Below are 21,932 nucleotides of genomic sequence, written 5' to 3' on the forward strand. Positions count from 1 at the left end.
ACCTGATTGTAATCTGAGGTTCCTCATTATGGAAGTTCACTTTGTACATGGAGGACAATGTGGCTAATGCATCAGCCATCTGATTCTCATCTCGGGGGATGTGGTGGAATTCAACTTTGTTAAAGAATGTCAATAGCCTTCTGGCATAATCTTTGTAAGGGATTAGACCAGGATGACGAGTTTCCCATTCTCCTTTAATCTGATTAATCACAAGCGCAGAATCTCCATAAACATTAAGAATCTTAATTCTCAGATTAATGGCCTCTTCAAGTCCCATGATGCAAGCTTCATACTCAGCAATATTATTTGTACAATCAAAACATATCCTTGCAGTGAAGGGTACATGTGATCCATGCGGAGTGACAATAATGGCGCCAATTCCATGGCCATGAACATTAGAAGCTCCATCAAAGATTAAACCCCACTTGGATTCAGGATCTGGTCCTTCTTCTGGCAACGGTTCATCCCAATCCTGAGCTCTCAAATACATTATATCTTCATCTGGGAAGTCCATTCTGATAGATTGACGATCATCAATTGGTTGGTGAGCGAGGTACTCTGCCAACACACTTCCTTTCACAGCTTTCTGAGCTCGATATTCAATATCGTATTCTGATAACAACATTTGCCAGCGAGCGATCCTTCCAGTTAATGCAGGTTTCTCAAATACATACTTAATTGGATCCATTTTGGAAATCAATAGGGTGGTGTGGTTCAACATATACTGTCTTAGTCGGCGAGCAGCCCACACCAAAGCACAACAAGTTTTCTCAAGCAGCGAGTATCTTGTTTCGCACTCGGTAAACTTTTTGCTAAGGTAGTATATTGCATACTCTTTTCGACCAGACTCGTCATGCTGACCCAACACACATCCCATTGAATTTTCAAGTACTGTGATGTACATAATCAAAGGCCTTCCCTCAGCTGGAGGGAGCAAAATGGGAGGTTCAAGCAGATATTCTTTGATGTTGTCAAAAGCTTTCTGACAATCTTCATTCCACACACATCCCTGATTTTTCTTTAACAACTTGAAGATTGGCTCACAGGTAGCAGTCATATTGGAAATGAACCTGGAGATATAATTCAAACGTCCGAGGAAACCTCTCACTTGTTTCTCAGTCTTTGGTGCTGGCATTTCCTGAATTGCTTTGACTTTATCAGGATCTACTTCAATTCCTCTCTGACTGACAATGAAACCCAATAATTTTCCGGAACGGACACCGAAAGTGCATTTGTTTGGATTTAAGCGGAGACGATACTTTCTCAAACGCTGAAACAACTTTAAAAGATCCTCCATGTGCCCTTCCTCTGACTGGGACTTAGCAATCATGTCATCCACATAGACCTCAATTTCTTTGTGCATCATATCATGGAAAAGAGTGGTCATGGCCCTCTGATATGTTGCGCCAGCATTCTTCAACCCAAAAGGCATCACTTTGTAACAGAATGTCCCCCATGGCGTAATAAATGTTGTCTTTTCCATGTCTTCAGGTGCCATCTTAATCTGGTTGTATCCTGAAAAACCATCCATAAAGGAGAAAACCTCAAACTTTGCTGTACTATCTACCAACATATCAATGTGAGGTAGAGGAAAATCATCTCTCGGACTGGCTTTATTCAAATCTCTGTAATCAACACACATACGAACTTTTCCGTCTTTCTTCGGCACAGGCACTATATTGGCAATCCATTGAGGATATACAGAAGTGACAAGGAAACCTGCGTCTATCTGCTTCAAGACCTCATTCTTAATCTTTTCCGCCATATCAGGATGACTTCTTCTTAACTTTTGCTTGACAGGAGGGCATTCAGGTTTCAACGGCAAACGATGCTCCACAATATTTGTGTCCAACCCAGGCATGTCTTGGTAGGACCATGCAAAAATGTCAACATACTCTTTAAGAAGCTCTACCATCCTCTTCTTAACATCTTGACCAAGCAGTGCCCCAATCTTGACTTCCTTTTTATCTTCTTCAGAACCCAAGTTGATGACTTCTAACGGCTCTTTATACGACTGAATGGTGTCTTCCTCGTGCTCAAGCAGTCGGGAAATCTCATCAGGAATACATTCATCACTCTCTTCTTTCGCCTCATACACAGGACACTCGAAGTTAGGAGAGGGTGCAGGGTCATTACTTTCAACGGTTTTATTGATTAATCTGCACAAGTGATTATTATTTCAGAAAAAAGGAAAGATATATGCAAACATGTAATCGTGCAGATTATGGCAACTGAAAACATTTTTTTTAAGGTTTTTTGTGTTACCACTTTCCAGAAAAAGCAAAAAGATAAAAAGCATGTATATGCAAAAACAAAATGACTTTTATTGATGATTTTAATGTTTGAAACAAACAGAAAAAAGCCCCAACAAACTTCACTTTCATCTTGGGCAGAATGAAAGGATTTTTGAAAAACATAAAAGCAAATTACTTTGAAGCATGAGTACACTCAGGAATGTCAATGGTGATCCAATTCTTAATCATCTTCCCATGGGTCACAAAGTTTGGCACTTTTGGCTCTGATTCGTCTTCAATAGCGTCCACCTCTGGAAGAGTCGGGTGTAGAAACCCAGCACTATGAAACATTTCTTGTTAAGGACGAAAAGCAGATTCAAGCTTCATCACAGACTTGTCTGAGGCAGAAAATCCCATACCAGCTCTATTCTTGTTCTCTTGCAGACTCACCACTTGTCCCCACACTCCTGAATGTCCATTCTGAACCACCAGTTAAGCATCTTTGAAGGAGGCAATGGAAGCTTCATCCTTTTTGAATTCATCATTAACAGATAGGGCTTGGAATGCAGTTCCAATGACCACTTCATCAGCTTCTATGGTACGAAACGAAGAGAGATGAGTAATCAACAAAGCTTGTTCTCCATTCACAACAACCATCTTTCCATCTTTCACAAATTTCAACTTCTGGTGGAGAGTTGAAGTAACTACCCCAGCCTCGTGGATCCATGGGCGTCCCAATAAGCAACTGTATGCAGGGAAGATGTCCATCACTTGAAAAGTAATTTTGAAGATAAATGGTCCAATACCAATAGGCAAATCAACCTCTCCAACCACTGATTTCTTCGATCCATCAAAAGCGTTAACAATCACATTGCTGAATCTCATTGGTGTGCCACCATAAGATAGCTTAGCAAGAGTGGATTTCGACATGACATTCAACGATGATTTCTCCCTTCCTCAGGCAAATCTTCATCACTGAAGCTCAAATTGTTACACGCAGTGATATTACTCACAACCCCATTAAACTGATCCAGCGTCACATCATGATCCACAAAGGCTTGATCAAGTATTTTCATCAAAGAATCCCTATGAGCAGGAGAACTCGTCAGCAGTTCCATGATAGAGATCTTGTACGGAGTACGATGCAACTGATCCACAAGCTTATAATCACTCATCTTGATAAGCTTCAAAATCTCATCCATCTCCTTTCCTGAAGATGATCCTCCATTCACTTTTGTCGCATCATTATTGTTCACAGGCACTTGAGTAGGATTCTTCTGGACATCCACAACTGTTTGGGGCTGAGTAAAAACTCATCCACTTCTAGTCACTCTACTAACATCTGCTATATTCTCAACAGAAGACAGCGGCTTAATCTCAACTTCTTTTCCAGCTTCCAGCATGGTGGCATTGTATCTGTAGGGTACAGCTTTATCAGAACTATAAGGTACAGATCCAGGCAAACATATCACAAGAGATTCCACAGCAGCTTTGCCATAATAACCAATCTCTACACATTCCGGAATTTCAAAGCATGGTTCGATCACATTGACATCATCTTCATCTCTGTCCCTCAGAATCTCAATGAGCCTTTGATCTATCATCTCTTGTAAATCTCTTTTCACAACGTAACACCCTCGAGGATTAACCGAACAAATCCTACAAGCGGCATGATTGTGCTCATAATGACTATACTCACACAGAGTGGCATGCATCTCTACCAATGATCCTCTGATGTGTTCCACACGATAAATCTTATACTTCCCAGGGCATCCATGCACCATATTCACAGCAGACGCTTCATGAGTTGGCAACGGATTGTTCTGCACATTTGGGCCAATATCACGGAAAGAAAGCATTCCAGAACAGACCAATCTCTGAACTTCATTCTTTAGGGACCAACAGTTTTCCAAATCATGCCCAGGAGCATTCTGATGAAAAGCACAAGTGGCATCAGCTTTGTACCACCAAGGGAGTTTCTCTGGAACAGGAGGTGGTGACCTTGGTTGAACCAACTTCTTATGAATTAGAGCAGGATACAGTTCAGTGTACGTCATAGGGATAGGATCAATATTAACTCGAGGATACGGATTCCGCCTTGCTGGTTGTTGATTAACAGGAGCTACGGGCACTGAATTCACAACAAGAGTTACTGACGCCACTTGTTGAGATTGATTTCTGAATCGATTATTCCTCCCATGAGAAACAGCATTAGCATCTGATTCCTTCTTCTTCTGGAATGAAGAACCATACTTCTTCGCACCACCAGACGAATTGTCATTCCGAACCAGACGACCTTCTCGCACAGCTTCTTCCAACCTGACACCCATACCCACCATTTCGGTGAAGTCTACAGGAGCACTTGCAATCATCTTCTCATAGTAAAACGGACCAAGAGTCTTAAGGAATATCTTAGTCATCTCTTTTTCTTCCATCGGAGGAATCACTTGGGCGGCAACCTCACGCCATCTCTGAGCATACTCCTTGAAGGATTCCTTCTCTTTCTGCATCATAGCTCGCAATTGATCTCGATCAGGAGCCATGTCCATATTATACTTGTATTGTTTCACAAACGCCTCAGCTAAGTCATTGAAAGTGCGAATATGGGTGCTATCAAGGCCCATATACCACTTAGAAGCAGCTCCAGTCAAACTATCTTGGAAATAGTGAATCAACAGACGTTGATCATCAGTGTGACTGGACATCTTCCTTACATACATCACCAGATGTGCCTGAGGACAGGAATTTCCTTTATACTTCTCAAATTCAGGTAACTTGAACTTAGCAGGTACTTTCACATTGGGAACAAGGAAAAGATCATGCACATTCTTTCCAAACAGTTCTTTCCCACGCAGAGCTTTCATCTCTTTCTGCAGTTCTTCAAACTGATCTTCGAAGCCATCCATTCTGTCATGAATTTCACTTGGAGCAGCATCATAAATGGGCTCTGGGACAAAAGGACCAGTATGAACAATAGGAGATGTGTTGACCATAACAGGAGTCAAAGGACGAGTCATCTCAGGAACAGATAGATAACCTTCAGGCATGCCCCAGAGATATCCATTAGGCATACGTTGCTGAGTAGCACCAGCAGGAACAACAGGAATTATTGTAGCAGCAATTTCAGAAATCACAGTGGCTTGACCCTGAGCTTGGGCATTGGGAGGAGGAACCTGATTCTGATTCTGATTCTGATTAGCCATCAATGTCTCAACCAGAGCAGTGAGACGTTCCACACCAGATCTCAAAGTAACAACCTCTTCACGTAGCTCACGATTCTCTTGTTCAAGACCTTCCATCTTCTTCTTGCAGTTAGCTCGAGTGTTATACCGGTGAGACAGCTTGATTCAATTCTGTATGAAGAACACTGAATAAGACCTCGGGAATACTCTCGGAAGCAAGACCAAAATGCAGAATGATGCATGAAATGCAATGCAAATGATTTTTATTATTATTTTTTTTTGGTTTTCAAGGAACTTTAAGACATTAATTGTAAACATTAGCAAAAAACATAAAACATAACAACATTCTTCATTAATAATGGAAAAGCTTACAAAAGGATTCAAAGATCCAAAATTACAAAACAAAGGAAAATCTAGAAACTAGAAGGGAACACTTCTGATGAAGATTCAACTCCTCTCTGCAGCTTCCTACGGAGCTTCTCCAACTCATCTTCATAAAAGTCCTTCAAATGAGCATTCTCGACCATCAGCTTATCAGCAACTTCCTTCCATGCAACTGAATCTTCTTGTGGTCTCTTTCGCTTTTCACCATGTTGTTGAAGCAATTCTTCTTGATGACGGATTTGATCACCCTTCTCCATCAACCAACCATCTTGGATATCACGCATTTCATCCTTTTCTTTCAAATGTATTCTCAATTTCCGAAGCATGAAACTTTTTCTCCCAAGCGTCTCTTTCCGATCTCATCTTAGCCACGAGCTCTAGATGCCCCTCACTACTTTCAACAGGAGTAGTGAAAGACAAAGGTGGAGTAATGAGTAGAGAAGGCTCCTTAAGCAAATAAGGCATCTGAAAAGTGCGAGCTCTAGCTTGAACCCAATCAGTGTAGTCTTTGAGAGTAACGCATTGTTTCGTCCCCAAATGTCTTTTGAAGAAAAAGCCACTAAGGGCAAAAGATATTTTTAAAGAAAAAGGTTTTAAAAAGGTTGCAAACATAAGAAGGTTTTAGAAAAAGGGAGAAGATTTTGAAAATCTAAGAAGTGGAGGAGATGAAGAGGCTATCCAAATACGTAAAATAAAAGCTAAGGAAAGAAACGGTCTAACCGAAATAAGAAGCCAACACTTGACATTATGAGTCAAGGTAGATTTCCCATCCTTTGGACTTATCGATACCAAACCAACACATTACCACTTGGGGACCCAGATGAACTTATTATCTTTAGCACCACTTTGCATTAAGCGCATTAAAATTCTGACAAAAATTGGGCAGAGTAACGGCTGTTTTCGTGTAAAATCCTTATATCAATGCCTTGGAATTTACCATCAAGGGCTTTCAAGGAAATACCTGCACACATAAACAGACAACAATCCAATGCCAGACAGACAGAACAATCACAGAGTAATAACAGAATAAGGGTCCAGAGGTACTGAGTCCATAAGTCCGAATCTCCAAAATGCTCAGGATAGTAACCGATAGTCCGAAAGAGAACCTTAAAAGTTTTTTATATTTTTGTTGTTTATTAGTGTTTTAGCATAAAAGTAAAGTATGGTCCAAGTGGACAAAAAATAAAATAGCGGAAACATAAACAATATGTCCAAATGGACAAAGAGAAAATAACAGAATATAAACGTCCAAATGGACAAAGAGAAAATGGCGGAAACATAAACATGATGAAATGATAAAATAAAACGATAAAGCGAGAAATATAAAGAGAAATATAATAAAATGCAGAAATTAAAGTCAATTGTTAGATGTTAAAGATAACCATCTTGAAACTTGTCAAGTATGTTATCAAAGTTAGTAAGAAAGATCAATGGTGAGTGAATGATGTTCTCGGATTTAAATTCAATGGAACTTTATCAGAAGCTTGATAAAATCATAGCGACTACACGATAAATTTCCATAAGTCTTAAATCAACCACATACAATTCTCTTCCATATTTGATCTTTTTTTTTTATTCGGGACACGAAATATTGCGCTATGTTAAGCAGATCGCCAAGTGATTTATGTAGAAATCACCCTACAACGAGGCCGATCAAAACTTTATGTGCTAATGCATGCGAGAGAAGCGATATGTAGATCACTCTCCGAAAGCAATACCGCACGAAAAGAAAATAGGTAGCGATCTAGTCTTTACCAAGAATCCATTGAATTCTCAAGGTGTTAAGACTTTCATCGATCAAAAGAAAAAAAAGAAGGAGAAGAAGAATAAAATGCATAAAATAAAATCAACTCATACTATCATTAATATCATTCATCTAATATTATGGATTTGGTCATTTCAAACCTATCAACATCCTAGATCCAATGATATTAATGAAGTGGAGGAAAAAGGAAGCCAAAACAAGCATAAAAAGGGCAAAAAAACACATTCTGTCCCAGGGGAAATCGATTTACCTAAGGAGGAAATCGATTTCCTCAGTGCAGATTTTCAAATCTGGCGCAAGAAACAGAGTGGAAATCGATTTCCCTCTGGAGGAAATTGATTTCCTGCGCACAGTTTTCAAAAAACAGCATTATGAAGCATACAAACTTGATTTAAACCAACATACAAACACCTTATGATCACATATCCATTGGAGCACGAATTTTCCATCACTTCACAATCAAATAGGACCAATATAGCATCAAAGATGCTGTCATACCCCAAAATTTGCTCATACTATTTCTCCTATTCAAAATTCAAATCAAAGTACAAAACTCCAAGACACAGTATCCTAAACAAGGCTCAGAGAACTAGGGTTTTGTTGTTCTGAAGGAAAATCAATGAATCAATGGCTATAAAGCATCCCATATGGCCTATGATACTCTACACTATCTCCATAATAAAATTCAGGGCTCAATACAAAGGATTGGTCACTCAGTCAACAGTCGACTAGTTTGACCTAAAAGTCAACTGTGGTCAAAGTACAGTCAAAACTCCTGATTTTTTGTCAACATCCTTATATTGAAGTATAATTCACCATTTGATCAAGAATTGATCATGTTTCATCAAGGAAAGATCATAAATCAACAATTTCAAAAGTTTCTAAATTAGGGTTTTCATAGGAGAAAGTCAACTGAACTTTGACCAGCCATAACTCCTACATGGAACATCAGAAATTTTCCATCCAAAGCTCATTTTGAAGGAAATTGAATTATTTACAATTTTTTCTCTAACATGCCAAGTCTAAAAATGCTTCATTTGAGAGATATGGATCAAAACATTATAGGTCCTTTTCAAAAGTCAACCAAAAGTCATCTTTTTCAAAAGAACACACAAGGAGCATGGAAAATTATTTTGATATGAGACCAAAAACAATGGTTATAGGACTCTTCAAGGTTTCTAAAAAGTCCTAGAACTCCCTTATAACTCAAAAATTGAGGGAGATAGGCCTTGTCAAAGTCGGACAATTTCAAAGAGAAAAATGTGAACAAAAGGGCTTCAAAATGATTTTTCTTGCAAACAAGCCAAATCTTTTTTGGGCCAATCTTGATCCTCAAGTTATCCAAGACCTTAAATTCAATTGCCACGAATTTACTTAATTTATTTGATTTATTATGAATTTTTATTCATATTAAAAGTGATTAAAATCAAAATAAATCATATAAATTGCAAAAGATTTGATTTGCTTTTGCTTCTAATCATTCCAATCATCAAAATAACCCATGATTTGATTCAAATTCGTAATTAGAAAGAATGGAAAGAGGAGAATGAATTTAGGGCTAATTTTAGAAGGTTTCCATGGTGATTTCAATCAAGATCCCAATCATGGATTTGTCAAGATTTAGTTGAGTTTTGTTAACCTAAAACTTTGTACTATAAGTACAGAATGAATTCACAAGGTTTGGGGATGTTTTGACAGCCTCAAGAACACTAAGCTAGTGTCCAAAAAAACTCAAGAAAATTTGGAATTCGGTTTCGAATTTAGAGGGCGATTCAAGAAGGTTTGAAGACTCTAATACAATCCTGGAAGGTTTTCGAAGCTTTTTGGATACACACACGCAAACAACACTTCCAGAAATACCTCCTTTTAGCCTCGGTATGTATGGATCTAAATTTGTTCGATTACTCTAATTCATATGGCATAGACATGTTTTGATTGCATAAACTTGTTTGTTATGATGTGTGGATGGTTTCTGGATAATTAACTGGCTTATTATGTGCGTGTTTGAGGATTCACCATGTTAGGGTTTATGGATCTTGAATTAGGGCTTTTTGATTAACTAAAAATTAGGACAAATCATATAATTCATGAAACTCATGACCTCTGGACAATCACAATGGAGGGGTCGCGAAAAATTTCTAGTTTGTTTTGGCTGTTTTTTGGTTTTCACAGGTATAGAAAGCTTGGCCTTTTATAGCGCTTCTGCAAAAAGCGCTGTAAAAACGCTGTCTGCAATTTCCCAGCGAGGAAGACAATGTGTGGCAGCATCTGATAGGCCAGTTTGAATGGGCTTTGGCGCGCAGAATCTTGGAATGATGTGGGATCCGATGCTTCTCAGACTCGCGCGTACGACGCACCCTCACTCTCTCAGCCACTTGATCTCATTAATTCTTCATCCAACGTACCAAAGGCTGCAAGTCCATCATACTCCCATGCGCGCACCCTCACTCTCTCAGCCACTTGATCTCATTTATTGTATTAAGTTAATTTATCTTACTTAAATAATTTAATAAATCACAATTATTTTCTTTTAATTGATAAAAAATATATATATTAAGATAGTATATTTAATCGAACTTATTTTTCACCGATTTAATTAATTAGATTGAAAAACCAATAATTAATTAGACCGATATTCTGTTAATTTTATTCGTACCCTAATCATGGTTTACGAAGATCATGCCTAAACTAAAATGTTTTCTCTTTTCTTTGTGTAGCTTCAGGGTTAGTACCAGGGGTACTCCCGACTACAAACCATATCAGATCAAATCAAGAGCTAAGTTCTATTTCATATTTATTTTAAACATCTATTTTATTTTATTTTCTTTATCAAATTAGGGTTAACCCTAATTATCATTTGAATTAATAATACACTCACTCCTTCTTTTTTATTTTCTCTTTTCCCGCTTTTTCAGGGTTAGCCAACCGCCAAAGCTCAATAGTCGGTAACCCTAAATCTTAACCTTATTTATTCTGCTTTAATTATTACTTGAGTCAGATCCGCTAGTTTCTTTTTCCCTCCCCCATATTATTTGTAACAGTTCCGAGGATGTATTGCTTGGCCTTAAAGGCACTTAATCTGCATATTATATTATTGTGTGGTTAGTAATCTTAGGGAGTGCAAGCCTTGAACTACATTAGCGTCACTAATTATAAGATTAAATTTCAGAGTTAATCACGTGATTGTTGCACCCACGCACCTTTTGGGGTAACCTCTTTTTTTGCCTTGTTTCCTGTTGCCTTGTTGCCTTGTGTTTTTTGCAGAATAGCCATGTCTCTCGAATACGAGGATACCTCAGCCATGTTGCCTCGATTAATGCAAAGATCATAAGTCCCTAATGATGCTGCCTTCGATACACTAAATATGATCTCGTCCCTCGGAAGTTGCCTACGAAGGGTTGAGGTATCCTCTGGTTGCCTAAACGAAAAGGCTATTCTGATCCTTCCCTTAGACTACCTGCCTCCTCTATGGCTAGGGACAGTCTTTGGCGAACGATAACTCGATGACCCGTTAACATCCAAACGAAAGGCTTCCTGCCCTCTTATGGCACGGATAGATCCTTTCACTCTGAAAGGCTAAAGACCATTTGTCATCTAACCAGGTAATTGCTCCTAACTGCCTTGCTCTAAAAAATCTTTTTCTACTCTATTTTGTAAACACTATCAAGGCTACGCTCATTTACGAGCTAAAGTCCTTGTTTCTTCTTCTACATTTCTTTTCAAAACGAGCAAAGCAATTAAGAGCCCATGGATAACCATGGATGCAAAGGGTGCCTTACACCTTCCCTTTGCATAATTACCCCCCGAACTCAGTTTTTTATTTAAAAGGTTTTTCCTGTTCTTTTAGCCTTTCTATTTAATTTGGATAAAATAAAAGTCGGTGGCGACTCATGCTTAACCGCGACATTTCGATAAAAAGGTCAGTTCACCGTATTACAGATGCATTGAACACAAGCAACAAAGATCTACATCTTAGAATTTAGGAATTTACCAATTCTTGAACCAAATGTTGAAGTAGCTTCAAGAACAAGCACAAAATGTGTAGATCCTTCAAAATTGGAGATGAACAAACAAAGAAAAGAGTGAAATGTAGGAGGTTTAGTTCAAAACTAGTAAGATTCAATGTGAATCTCACTAATTCTATGAAAATGAACTTTGGCGTCGAAAACTTCCAACTAACACTTGGGTCCTTCGTTTCGTCAAGTATACACTCACCCAATGTATTCCTCCCATGGACACGTTAATAGCTTTAACTTGTTATTATTCCCTTACGTCAGATGTTGTCCAATCATCAAAGGAAGAGCGACTCACCAAAGGTTTGAAGCAGGCTAGGCCAAAAGTTCAGGAATAGGCAAGCAATCTTTAGCAAGCTCATGGCAGATTAGACGAGGCTAATAGGATATTGAGAGCAGGATGCAAAGCTCTACTATTCCTAATAGAGTTTAGATGCAGTTGTAGAGAATCACCAAACAACCGAAAGGTATTTGATCAAAGACTCGAACCAATTTCTTGATCAAAGACTCGATCCATTAGTTCCCAATATGAGAAAAAAATATGAAAGCCACTTATGATGTCAGGAAGACCTCACTTCTCCGTTCACCACCAGAGAGACAAATGATTGTCTATGAGCACTCCACACTACATCCAAGACAAAAACCTAAATTGAGGGGCAGTCAAAGGGTATCACTTGGTCGAGAACGTCCCTATTACAAAATGCCTTCTCATCGAGATACAATAAATAATGACCGAAAAATCCACCCGACCAAAACAATAAGGCTTAAAGGGTCTAGAAGATGAACTATGTCATATTTTCTCGTGAATTAAAGAACAAGATTAAAAAAAAAAGCAAATCGAGATCATACCCGTGGAATTATGAGTAAAGATCCACTCCATTTTTTAAACTTCATTTCTTTTCCATTACTATAGTTTTGTGTGTATATTACACATATTTCTAAGACATGTGACACATATTTACTATTTTATTTAACTTTATGCACACAAAACTATAGTAATGGATCCTCCATTTTTTTTTAGGAAATTGAGTGGATCCTTACTCCGAAATTATATCCATATTACTAAATAGAACATTTAATGTCCAGGTCTAAGAGGGACACATTAATCAAAGTTAAATACAAATTAAAAACTCATTCAATTCTAATCTCTATCACAATTTTACAAGCATCTAGATCCACGATATCCAAAACTTTATCGGGGTTCAACATTCGAATATGAGTAATGACATTTTCAAAGCTTTAGATGACAACAGGAGTAATCTCTTTCTCATACTTAGAACATAGCTAGCCAAGTTGAAGCACCTGATAACTCGGGAAGAAACCAGCTAAGTAAAATAAAAGAGCCTTCAAGATGAAGAGCAAAGCAATATTATAATTATTACAAAATGTTATTGTTGTCTCAAGGATTAATTAATATTATAGTGAATTCCAAAGACCTAAATTGTGTAGGCAAACAGATTCGTATATTGTTCTTCAATGCGAGTAAATGCCGACGTAGAAGAAAAACACATTTGATAAGTTAACGTAAATGAATCAATCCAAACAAACATTTTCAATAGATATTATATCTATATGATTCATGCAGATGTAAGAAGGGAATATACTGTTAAAATTCATCCTATTTCATTTCATTCTTCAAAATGATGACATGAGAATTTATTATGTTGCATCGTAAAACTGTAAACAAATCTATACATTTATAACCTAAGACTCAAGTCCAACGTCTTAGCCTTACTCGGGCCAAGTCTTAATTCCAAATTAAATTCTTCTCTTTCTTGACTTTCATTGCTGACTCCTTGGTTTGCTTCATGTGGGTTGAGATTAACGATCCTTTCTTTCATCACCTTATTCTTCTCATCTTTGTGGACTCTCATGTGACCATTCAAAGCATTAATTCTTGAAAATGTTATGCCACAATACACACATGTATGAACTTCTCTATTTTCCATAGGAAAACCAAAAAACAATAGATCTTCTCTCCAATTATTAACCTAAGAGCTGCAACTAGATTTCACAATATGCCGAAATGATTAAACTTATAGAATTTTATAGTCCTACTGTAATTATAATTAATAAATTAATTTCTATATTACCCTTTTTAATTGATGAATATGATTATTTCTCCTTTTGAATTTTTTCTATAGTTAATTTTGTGAAATAAATTCTAAATTACTTTTTTTAATTGATGAATTTGTTTATTTGTATTTTTTTTGAATTTTTTCTATATTTGACTAATTTGTTTGGTCCGATCAAAAGAATAAACTTCAAATTATTTGTTTATTTAGTAGATAATTAATTGGCTTGTTTTAATCTTTCCAATTAAAAATATTTATAATCATAATTAAAATTAATATTAGTCTTGAAACTTTAAATACTAAAATTATTTTTCAGGTTAATTTATTAATTTCATTTTTCTTAAATAATAAAGATCTACTGATATAAAATTTAAAAATTAATTTTTTATATGATACTGTTTTTTAATTAACAATATTTTTTAGATAAATTAATAATCTTAAGTGAGGAGTAAATCATATCATTAATTTAATTAATTTGTCTATAGATATTTTATTGATTCATCGCACATCAATGAATTTTAAAAAAGTGAAACTTAAAAATTTTATTACGCACACATCAGATATATAAAAATTTATTTACTATTATTATTATTAATTAATTAGATATACGCTTGAAGATATTAGCAACTTTGTCTGCATATTAGCAACCCAAGCGAAATATAAGAAAGCCCAATTGGTTCAAAGACTATGTGACTAAATAATTTAGTTAACTGTTATATTTTTATGTTTTTATTTCTTTTGGGCTGAGCCCATTTAAGTGACACATCAGTTTGGGAGGATGTATTTAAACCCTTTATGGTTTGTAGAGAATGCAGAATATTAATGAGTTTACTTTCATTTTATTGTTCTTCTTAGTTTTGAGTCTGTCCTTTGTTAAAACCCTAGATCTAGATTGTGAAGGGAAATTGATAAGTGATACGAATGCTGAAGGAATCAAGAAAAGGGAAAGGTATAACCAATTTTTTTTAGATGAATTTTATTTTATTTTTAACCTTAATTAGGGAAAATGGGGTAAAACATAGAGAGAAAATTTTAAAAAAAAAAAAGGAAAACTAAAAGACAGTGACTCATTATGCGTGGAAAACGGAGTAAAACAAATAGAGAGAAATTATATTAAAAAAAAGAAAATTAGAAAACTAAGTCAGCATGCGTTATTACAAAAAATAAAGTAAATATCGGCGGTTGAAAACGACGTAACATTATGAATATTAGGTCAGTTCTAAAACTGCCATAATCTATGGTAAAATAATGTTGGTTTAATTAACCGTCATAATAAAACCGTCCTAATTTACGCGTTTTTTGTAGTGTATCAAATAACTTAATTTTGATTCAACAGTTAAAACTTCTCTAATAACTTTCAATTCTTCAAATAATATTTCACCATCAAGATCAAGAGAATCGTCATGTTTAAAAAAGTTTCAAAAGGTTTACAACATGCTTTTCAAATTCCTATAAGATAATGATCTAAGCCTTCAATACTAAACAAGATTTCAAAAATATTTTCATATGTGCTATACTGCTCAAACTTCTATCAAATGAGCCAATTGTTTGATCTATAATATATTTGATATAGTGATTTCGAAAAGACTCTTCATCGGACTCAAAATTCAATTGTGTGAGTTGAGATAGATTTTCATCGTAGTGTTATTTCGAAGAGACTCAGGGTCATCCCTAATTTAGATGCAATTATGTTAACAAGCTCACAAATATCAACAATAGTACAATTGTTATATGAGATAACCTTAGTGGAAACAAACAACTATTTGCAGCATATCAAAGTTCATTTACTCTAAAAATAGGGGTCCATCCCCTATGTATGATCTTTTTGTAAATATATTCATTTGTTACTTGCTATCATATTGTCTAACATTGACATCAAAATATCTTTTGCATGTACACCATCTTTCGCATCTAGAAAAGAGTGGCATAAATATTTCATATCACATGCTCAACTGGACCATCATGTAAGTTGGCATTTTTAAGTCATGTTAAATTATAATTCCTTGTGTCAAAAAGATTTGATATTGTTTAGAAGTGTGGAAACAGTTTGTTACACACAGATTTGTTTTAGATCTAGATAGATTTAATTTACATTTAAAATATATTAGATTTGATTTAGATCCAAAATAGGAATTTTGGGCTATTATAGTTTTGGGTTTTGGCTTAGGAAGCAAGCTAACCTAGATCTATAAATTGGAAGTAACCCTCATTATTTTGTAATCAAGTCAAAAGGTTGTATTCATAGAATTTGTAGTTGCAAGTGAATAACAAAGTTTTCCACAGTTTGTGGCAGAGAGTTACTCTGCAGAAATCCTAATCTCTTTTCTTCATTAATTTTATTTTCTATTTTCATTGTTATTGTGTGGTGATAACAATCTTGTTCATCAAAGTTAATAGAAATTCATCATAGGTTTTTGTGGATTTCTAACATCTGGTATCAAGAGCTCCGGTTTATCTTCGGTTTATCGATCAAGGGAAAAAGAAGAAGAAGAAGAAGAAGAAGAAGAAGAAGAAGAAGAAAATCACGATGATGGTGAATTATGATATTGGAAATTATCCAGCAAGTCTACCAATTCTGAATGTAGATAACTATGAGAATTGGTGCAAGCAGATGAAGGTTCTATTTAGGTGTCAAAGCCTTTGGGATCTTGTAAAGGCTGGAGTAGAAGAGCTTGAAGAAGATGCTTCAAAAGAAGAAAAGAAAAAACATGAAGAATCAAAGAAGATGATTTATAAAGCACTTTTTATAATTCATCAATGTCTGAGTCCAAACAACTTCGAAAAGGTTAGTGATTCTGAATCCGCAAAAGAAGCTTGGGAGATTCTTGAAAAATCCTTTGGAGGCGCGGAGATGGTAAAAGAGGCGAGGTTACAAACTCACAAGAGAACGTATGAATTACTTCAGATGGAAGATAGCGAAAGCATAACCGATTTTTTCACTAGGGTTACGAAACTAGTAAATCAAATCAAGATAAGTGGAGAAACGTTAACAACAAGAGCTGTTGTTTCAAAGATCTTGAGGTTTTTGGCCCCTAAGTTCGACCACGTGGTGGTAGCCATAGAAGAGTCAAAGGATTTGTCGAAATTGACAAAGGAATAGCTTCAAGGGATGCTTAAATCTCATGAACAACGAATGACTGAAAGAGCAACAAGCAAGTCGAAGAGTGATATGGCTTTGCAGGCTCAGTCGCCAAAGGAAGCTGGAATGTAAATAAAGGTAGAGGTGGCCACAAAAATTCCAATGGTCGAAATCAACAAGAAGAAAGTTTGTCGAATTAGAGAAAACCCTCATACCAAAGCAACCAAAGAGGTGGTGTTGCAGGTACAGGAAGAGGTGGTGGTCGAAAGTTTGACAAAAGTCATATACAATGTTTTAATTATCAGAAGTATGGTCACTATTCTACAAAGTGTCCAGAAAAGAATAAGAATCAAGAAAGTGATGCCAAGTTTGCAAAACAAGAAGAAGAATAGATGTTGCTGATGGTCACAACAAAAGATAAAGTTGGAACACTGCAGAACACATAACCATATTGCAGATATTATGATGAAGGGAGTGCAAGTCAAAGTGTTCAGAAAACTAAGAGCTATGATGAACATAGATAACTTAGACACAATGAATTAGGTGGTGTGTTAAATTATAATTCCTTGTGTCGAAAAGATTTGATTTTGTTTAGAAGTGTGGAAACAATTTGTTACACACAGATTTGTTTTAGATCTAGATAGATTTAATTTAGATTTAAAAAGATTAGATTTGATTTAGGTCCAAAATAGGTATTTTGGGCTATTATAGTTTTGGGCTTTGGCTTAGGAAGCAAACTAACCTAAATTTGTAAATAGGGAGTAACCCTCGTTATTTTGTAATCAAGTCAAAAAGTTGTATTCACAGAATTTGCAGTTACAAGTGAATAACAAAGTTTTCTATAGTTTGTAGACAGAGAGTTACTTTGCACAAATCCTAATCTCTTTTCTTCTTTAAATTTTTTTCTCTTTTTTTTTTTGTTATTGTGTGGTGATAACAATCTTGTTCATCGAGATTGATAGAAATTCATCATAGGTTTTGGTGGATTTCCAACAAATCTTTCACGATTTGTTTAAGATGCTCATATTCTTTATCACCTCACCCAATAATATTAGCTTTTTCCTAAAGCTAACAATTAATTTGTTCTTCCACGATTTTTTTATCATGCATATGCATTTATTATGAGCCATTAATGTGTTCATCAATTATTTATATTATTCTTTAAAATAAATTGCTCACTTTAAAATTTAAATGGTTCATTTTTACCGTAATAGCTCCCAATTTAATTTTTCAAATCTAAAAAGTAAATATTGTCGTTTTTATCTTTGTTGCATTTCGATCAAATAATGAATCATACGCATAATATGAATGGTTTATTTGGATGAATAAGGTACAAAGCATTTATTTATACATGATTTATTTGGATGAATAAGGTACAAAGCATTTATACATGATATCATGTTTTATTCATCGATAACTGCACACACATTTAATTAGCACTACTATTTGATATTTATATCTTGCGGTACCTAAGATTTTATTCATTAAGCTTTTTATATAATATTTTAGTATAAGCTCTTATTAAGTAAGATTTATTTTTCCATGACAACAAATTAAGTTATTTTTCTTCTCGATTATTAAGTTAGTTGTTAATCCATATTAGAGTTAAATATAGTTTTCTCCTTCTAAAAATATATTTATTTTCCTTTTTAATACTTTGAACTTTAATTCCTTTAAATATTTTACTATCAATTTTAATATAAATTTTAAAAAGAACATCTTGTGGCATTTTCCAAGTAATTTTTTTTTAAGAAATATGTAATATAACCTTAATAACTTACCCGCAGTGCTTGGATCGTTATGATATTGATTGGCTGACTCTTCAGGTCTATTTGGTTTTGTTATTTGATATTGTTTGCAATTTTTCTTTTCACTCTTTCTTATCTCAGGTAAGAAATGAACTACATTAATACATTTTGAAATTAAAAAATTTTAAAAATTTAAATTATTTTCTCTTTTCCTATCAATTTATTTTTGAATTTGAAATTATAATAAATTAATAATTATTAAAAAATAGTCATATTCTTAAACTTGTAATTAAGGTCTTATAAAGATATATCCACAAAATTAATGTTAGTTAGAGCATGTAACATAAATTCTTTTGTAGAAAAAAGAAATATAAAATTGGTATTGAAAAATATAAAGCAATAAGTTTGAATCTTAAAAATTATCTAAATTAAATTTGATATATTAAATCAAAATATAATAAAATCCTTCATGTGTTCTATTCTTATATATTTTCTACAGTAGTTTTATTCATGTCATGATATCTCCCATTTATTTTATTAGCCAAATTGATAGTTAATATTTTTTTAGTCTTATATTTCCTATTTTGTCTCTTTCTTATTCAGTAAAATACTTTTCTTTAAAATGATTTTTTAATTATTTATTAAAATTCAAATTAGTATTTATTGATTTTTTAAATTATTATTCATATAGAGGAAAATAAATATAATAAAATAATAGTTTTTTTAAAAAATTTACTAGCAAAACTCATGAAAAATATATTTTTAAATAAATAAATAAATATTTATAATATTAATATATATAAACTTAATTATAATATTAACTCTCGTTGACTAAGCTATATTTATAATATTTAAACTTGATTATAATATTTCTTTTCTTATATCATATATTTTTAGTATTATCTATAAGAATTTAGTTTTTATGACTAGATATTATCTATAATTGTGAAATTTTAACCTCTAACTTAATTTATTTTGTTTTACAGTTGGAGAATGTTCACAAAAGACATGTTCACCACAAAGCCTTATTGTGCTCCATCAACTATGATTCGATCGGTGTGGTCATCCAACCTTGAATCTGAGTTCAAGTTGATAAGTTCATTGGTTGATTCCTATCCAATTATTTCCATGGACACTGAGTTTCCTGGTGTTGTCGTCCTTCCTGGCAGTACAGATTTGCCTTTCCATTCTCAAAGTTCTGATACCCACTACTCTTTTTTGAAGGCTAATGTGGACGACCTTAATATTATCCAGGTTGGACTCACTCTCTCTGACGCCAATGGTAACCTTCCAAACCTCGGAACTTCTAATTTTTTCATTTGGGAATTTAATTTCTGTGATTTTGATGTTGAACACGACATCCATAATCATGATTCTATAGAACTTCTTCGAAGTCAAGGTATTGACTTCGCAAAAAATAAGAAACTTGGTATTGATTCAATATGTTTTGCTGAACTTTTGATGTCATCTGGACTTGTTTGTAATGAGGATGTAAGTTGGGTTACATTTCATAGTCCTTATGATTTCGGTTACCTTGTTAAGGCACTTACACAACGTGCTTTGCCTCAAGATCTTGATGATTTTTTAGTGTTAGTTCGTATTTATTTTGGAAATGCTATTTATGATGTCAAGCATATGGTGAAGTTCTGTGAAGGTCTCTATGGTGGTTTGGATAGAGTTAGTAAGACTTTGAATTTAGACCGCTTTGCTGGGAAGAGTCATCAGGCTGGTTCAGATAGTTTGCTAACTCTTCATATTTTTCAAAAGATAAGAGATATTTATTTTGGTTCAGATGTTGATCAAATGTCCAAGTATACTGGTGTGTTGTATGGCTTAGAAAAGTTGATTTGATGGATAAATTTATTATAAATTGTTTTCATATTTATTTTCAAAGTTAAGGAAAAATGTTTTACATTTTGAATTATTAATGAAACTAAATTTTAGATTACTTATGCTATTAATATTTTTTAGTTCTGATTTTTTTGAGTAAGCAATATTTCATTAAAGGGAGAACTAAGAGTGTGTTTGGATAATGTAATTGTAAATTTTAAAGGAATTTTAAATTCAAAGCAATTCAAATGATTCAATTGAAATCCATTCATTTTAAAATTATTTTGTTTGGATGAACTATTAAGATAATTCATTGTTAGATTTTTGGGGTCATTTTTTATAAAATTTAAATTTTTGGGATCAAATTAAAAAATTGAAAAGTAGAGATCAATTTGTAATTTTAAAAAATTTGAAGGACCAAATTATAAATTTTAAAAATTATTCAGACCCATTTGTAAATTTTTGGGGTCAATTTTGTAATTTTATAAAATATGAGGACCAATTTGCAAAATTTGAAAAAATAATAGTAACAAATACATTCTATGCAGTATGAGAGGAAATTCAAATTCTTTGGTTTTTGGTGTCATTTTAAAACCTCCTTCCAAAAACACATTATGTTCCTAACCAACCAAAGAATCCAAGTAGTAGCAATCCAAACTACACCTAACTTTCTATCCTTCACCTTTTTACTATGAAAAAATAAGTGTTAATCCATAAAATTCGACAGACACTCCTCTTCAAAAATAACCCCTTTACGCACCCAATAAGCTATCTCACTCCAAATATTTCTAACCACCCAACAACCAAAAAAGAAGTTATTCGTACTATCCAAACAATATCCACAAAATATGCACTTTAAATCATACAAAGGAAAAGACATATCTCGAGTCACCAAAAGATCATTCGTCGGAAGCCTATTATGAAGAAGTCTCAACACAAAAGCCTTGATCTTGAAAGACACTTCCAACTCCCACAATAGCCCAAACGCTTCCGCATGATTAATATAAGGACAATACGAGATACGAAACTTCTCGTAAAAAGCATAACAAGAAGCTACCAAGAACTCCAACTCCGGATTTCCGGACCAAACCACAGAATCTTTACCTTTCGATCACCCACTTAAATCCGCCAAATGCCCCCTCAAAGATAAAAACATCCTCCAAAAGAACCGGATCTTCCCTAACATCCTTGGGTAAACCGAAATCACCCCATTGCCACACTCCATCCACCCAACAACCCATGGCCGCCACTAATACATTCTTTAAACGAGAAACATAGAATAAATCCAGATAAACCTCTTTTAAAACGGTGTCTTCCAACTAAATAGATTCCCAAAAGGGAGTATTAAAGCCATTAGGAACGATAAACCTACTACAACCAATAATAGGATCAAGAAAAGATGAAGAATTAATCTTTAAAATGTCCTTCCACCAAAAGGAACAAGTGGAAGTAACTTTCCTCTCTCTCTACCAACACCAAACACTTTTGAAGATAAATCTCCGTAACACGATTTCAATACATTAAACCACAAAGAACTTTGTCCTTGAAGGATCTGCCACCTCCACTTGTTAAGAAGAGCCAAATTAAACATAGTCATATTCTTGACACCTAACCCTCCTTTA

General features: G+C 34.4%; 1 protein-coding gene across 1 annotated transcript; it reads left to right on the forward strand.

Annotated features, from left to right (window-relative positions):
• The first annotated feature begins 19,473 nt into the window (after positions 1–19,473).
• LOC131636375 (probable CCR4-associated factor 1 homolog 9) lies at positions 19,474–20,331 on the forward strand. Its single transcript, XM_058906984.1, has one exon. It carries the CDS (start codon positions 19,474–19,476, stop codon positions 20,329–20,331), a length of 858 nt encoding a protein of 285 aa, XP_058762967.1.
• The last annotated feature ends 1,601 nt before the right edge of the window (positions 20,332–21,932 follow it).

The sequence above is a fragment of the Vicia villosa genome, unplaced genomic scaffold (genome assembly GCF_029867415.1).
Source record: "Vicia villosa cultivar HV-30 ecotype Madison, WI unplaced genomic scaffold, Vvil1.0 ctg.001709F_1_1, whole genome shotgun sequence".
In the NCBI taxonomy this organism is placed as follows: Eukaryota; Viridiplantae; Streptophyta; class Magnoliopsida; order Fabales; family Fabaceae; genus Vicia; species Vicia villosa.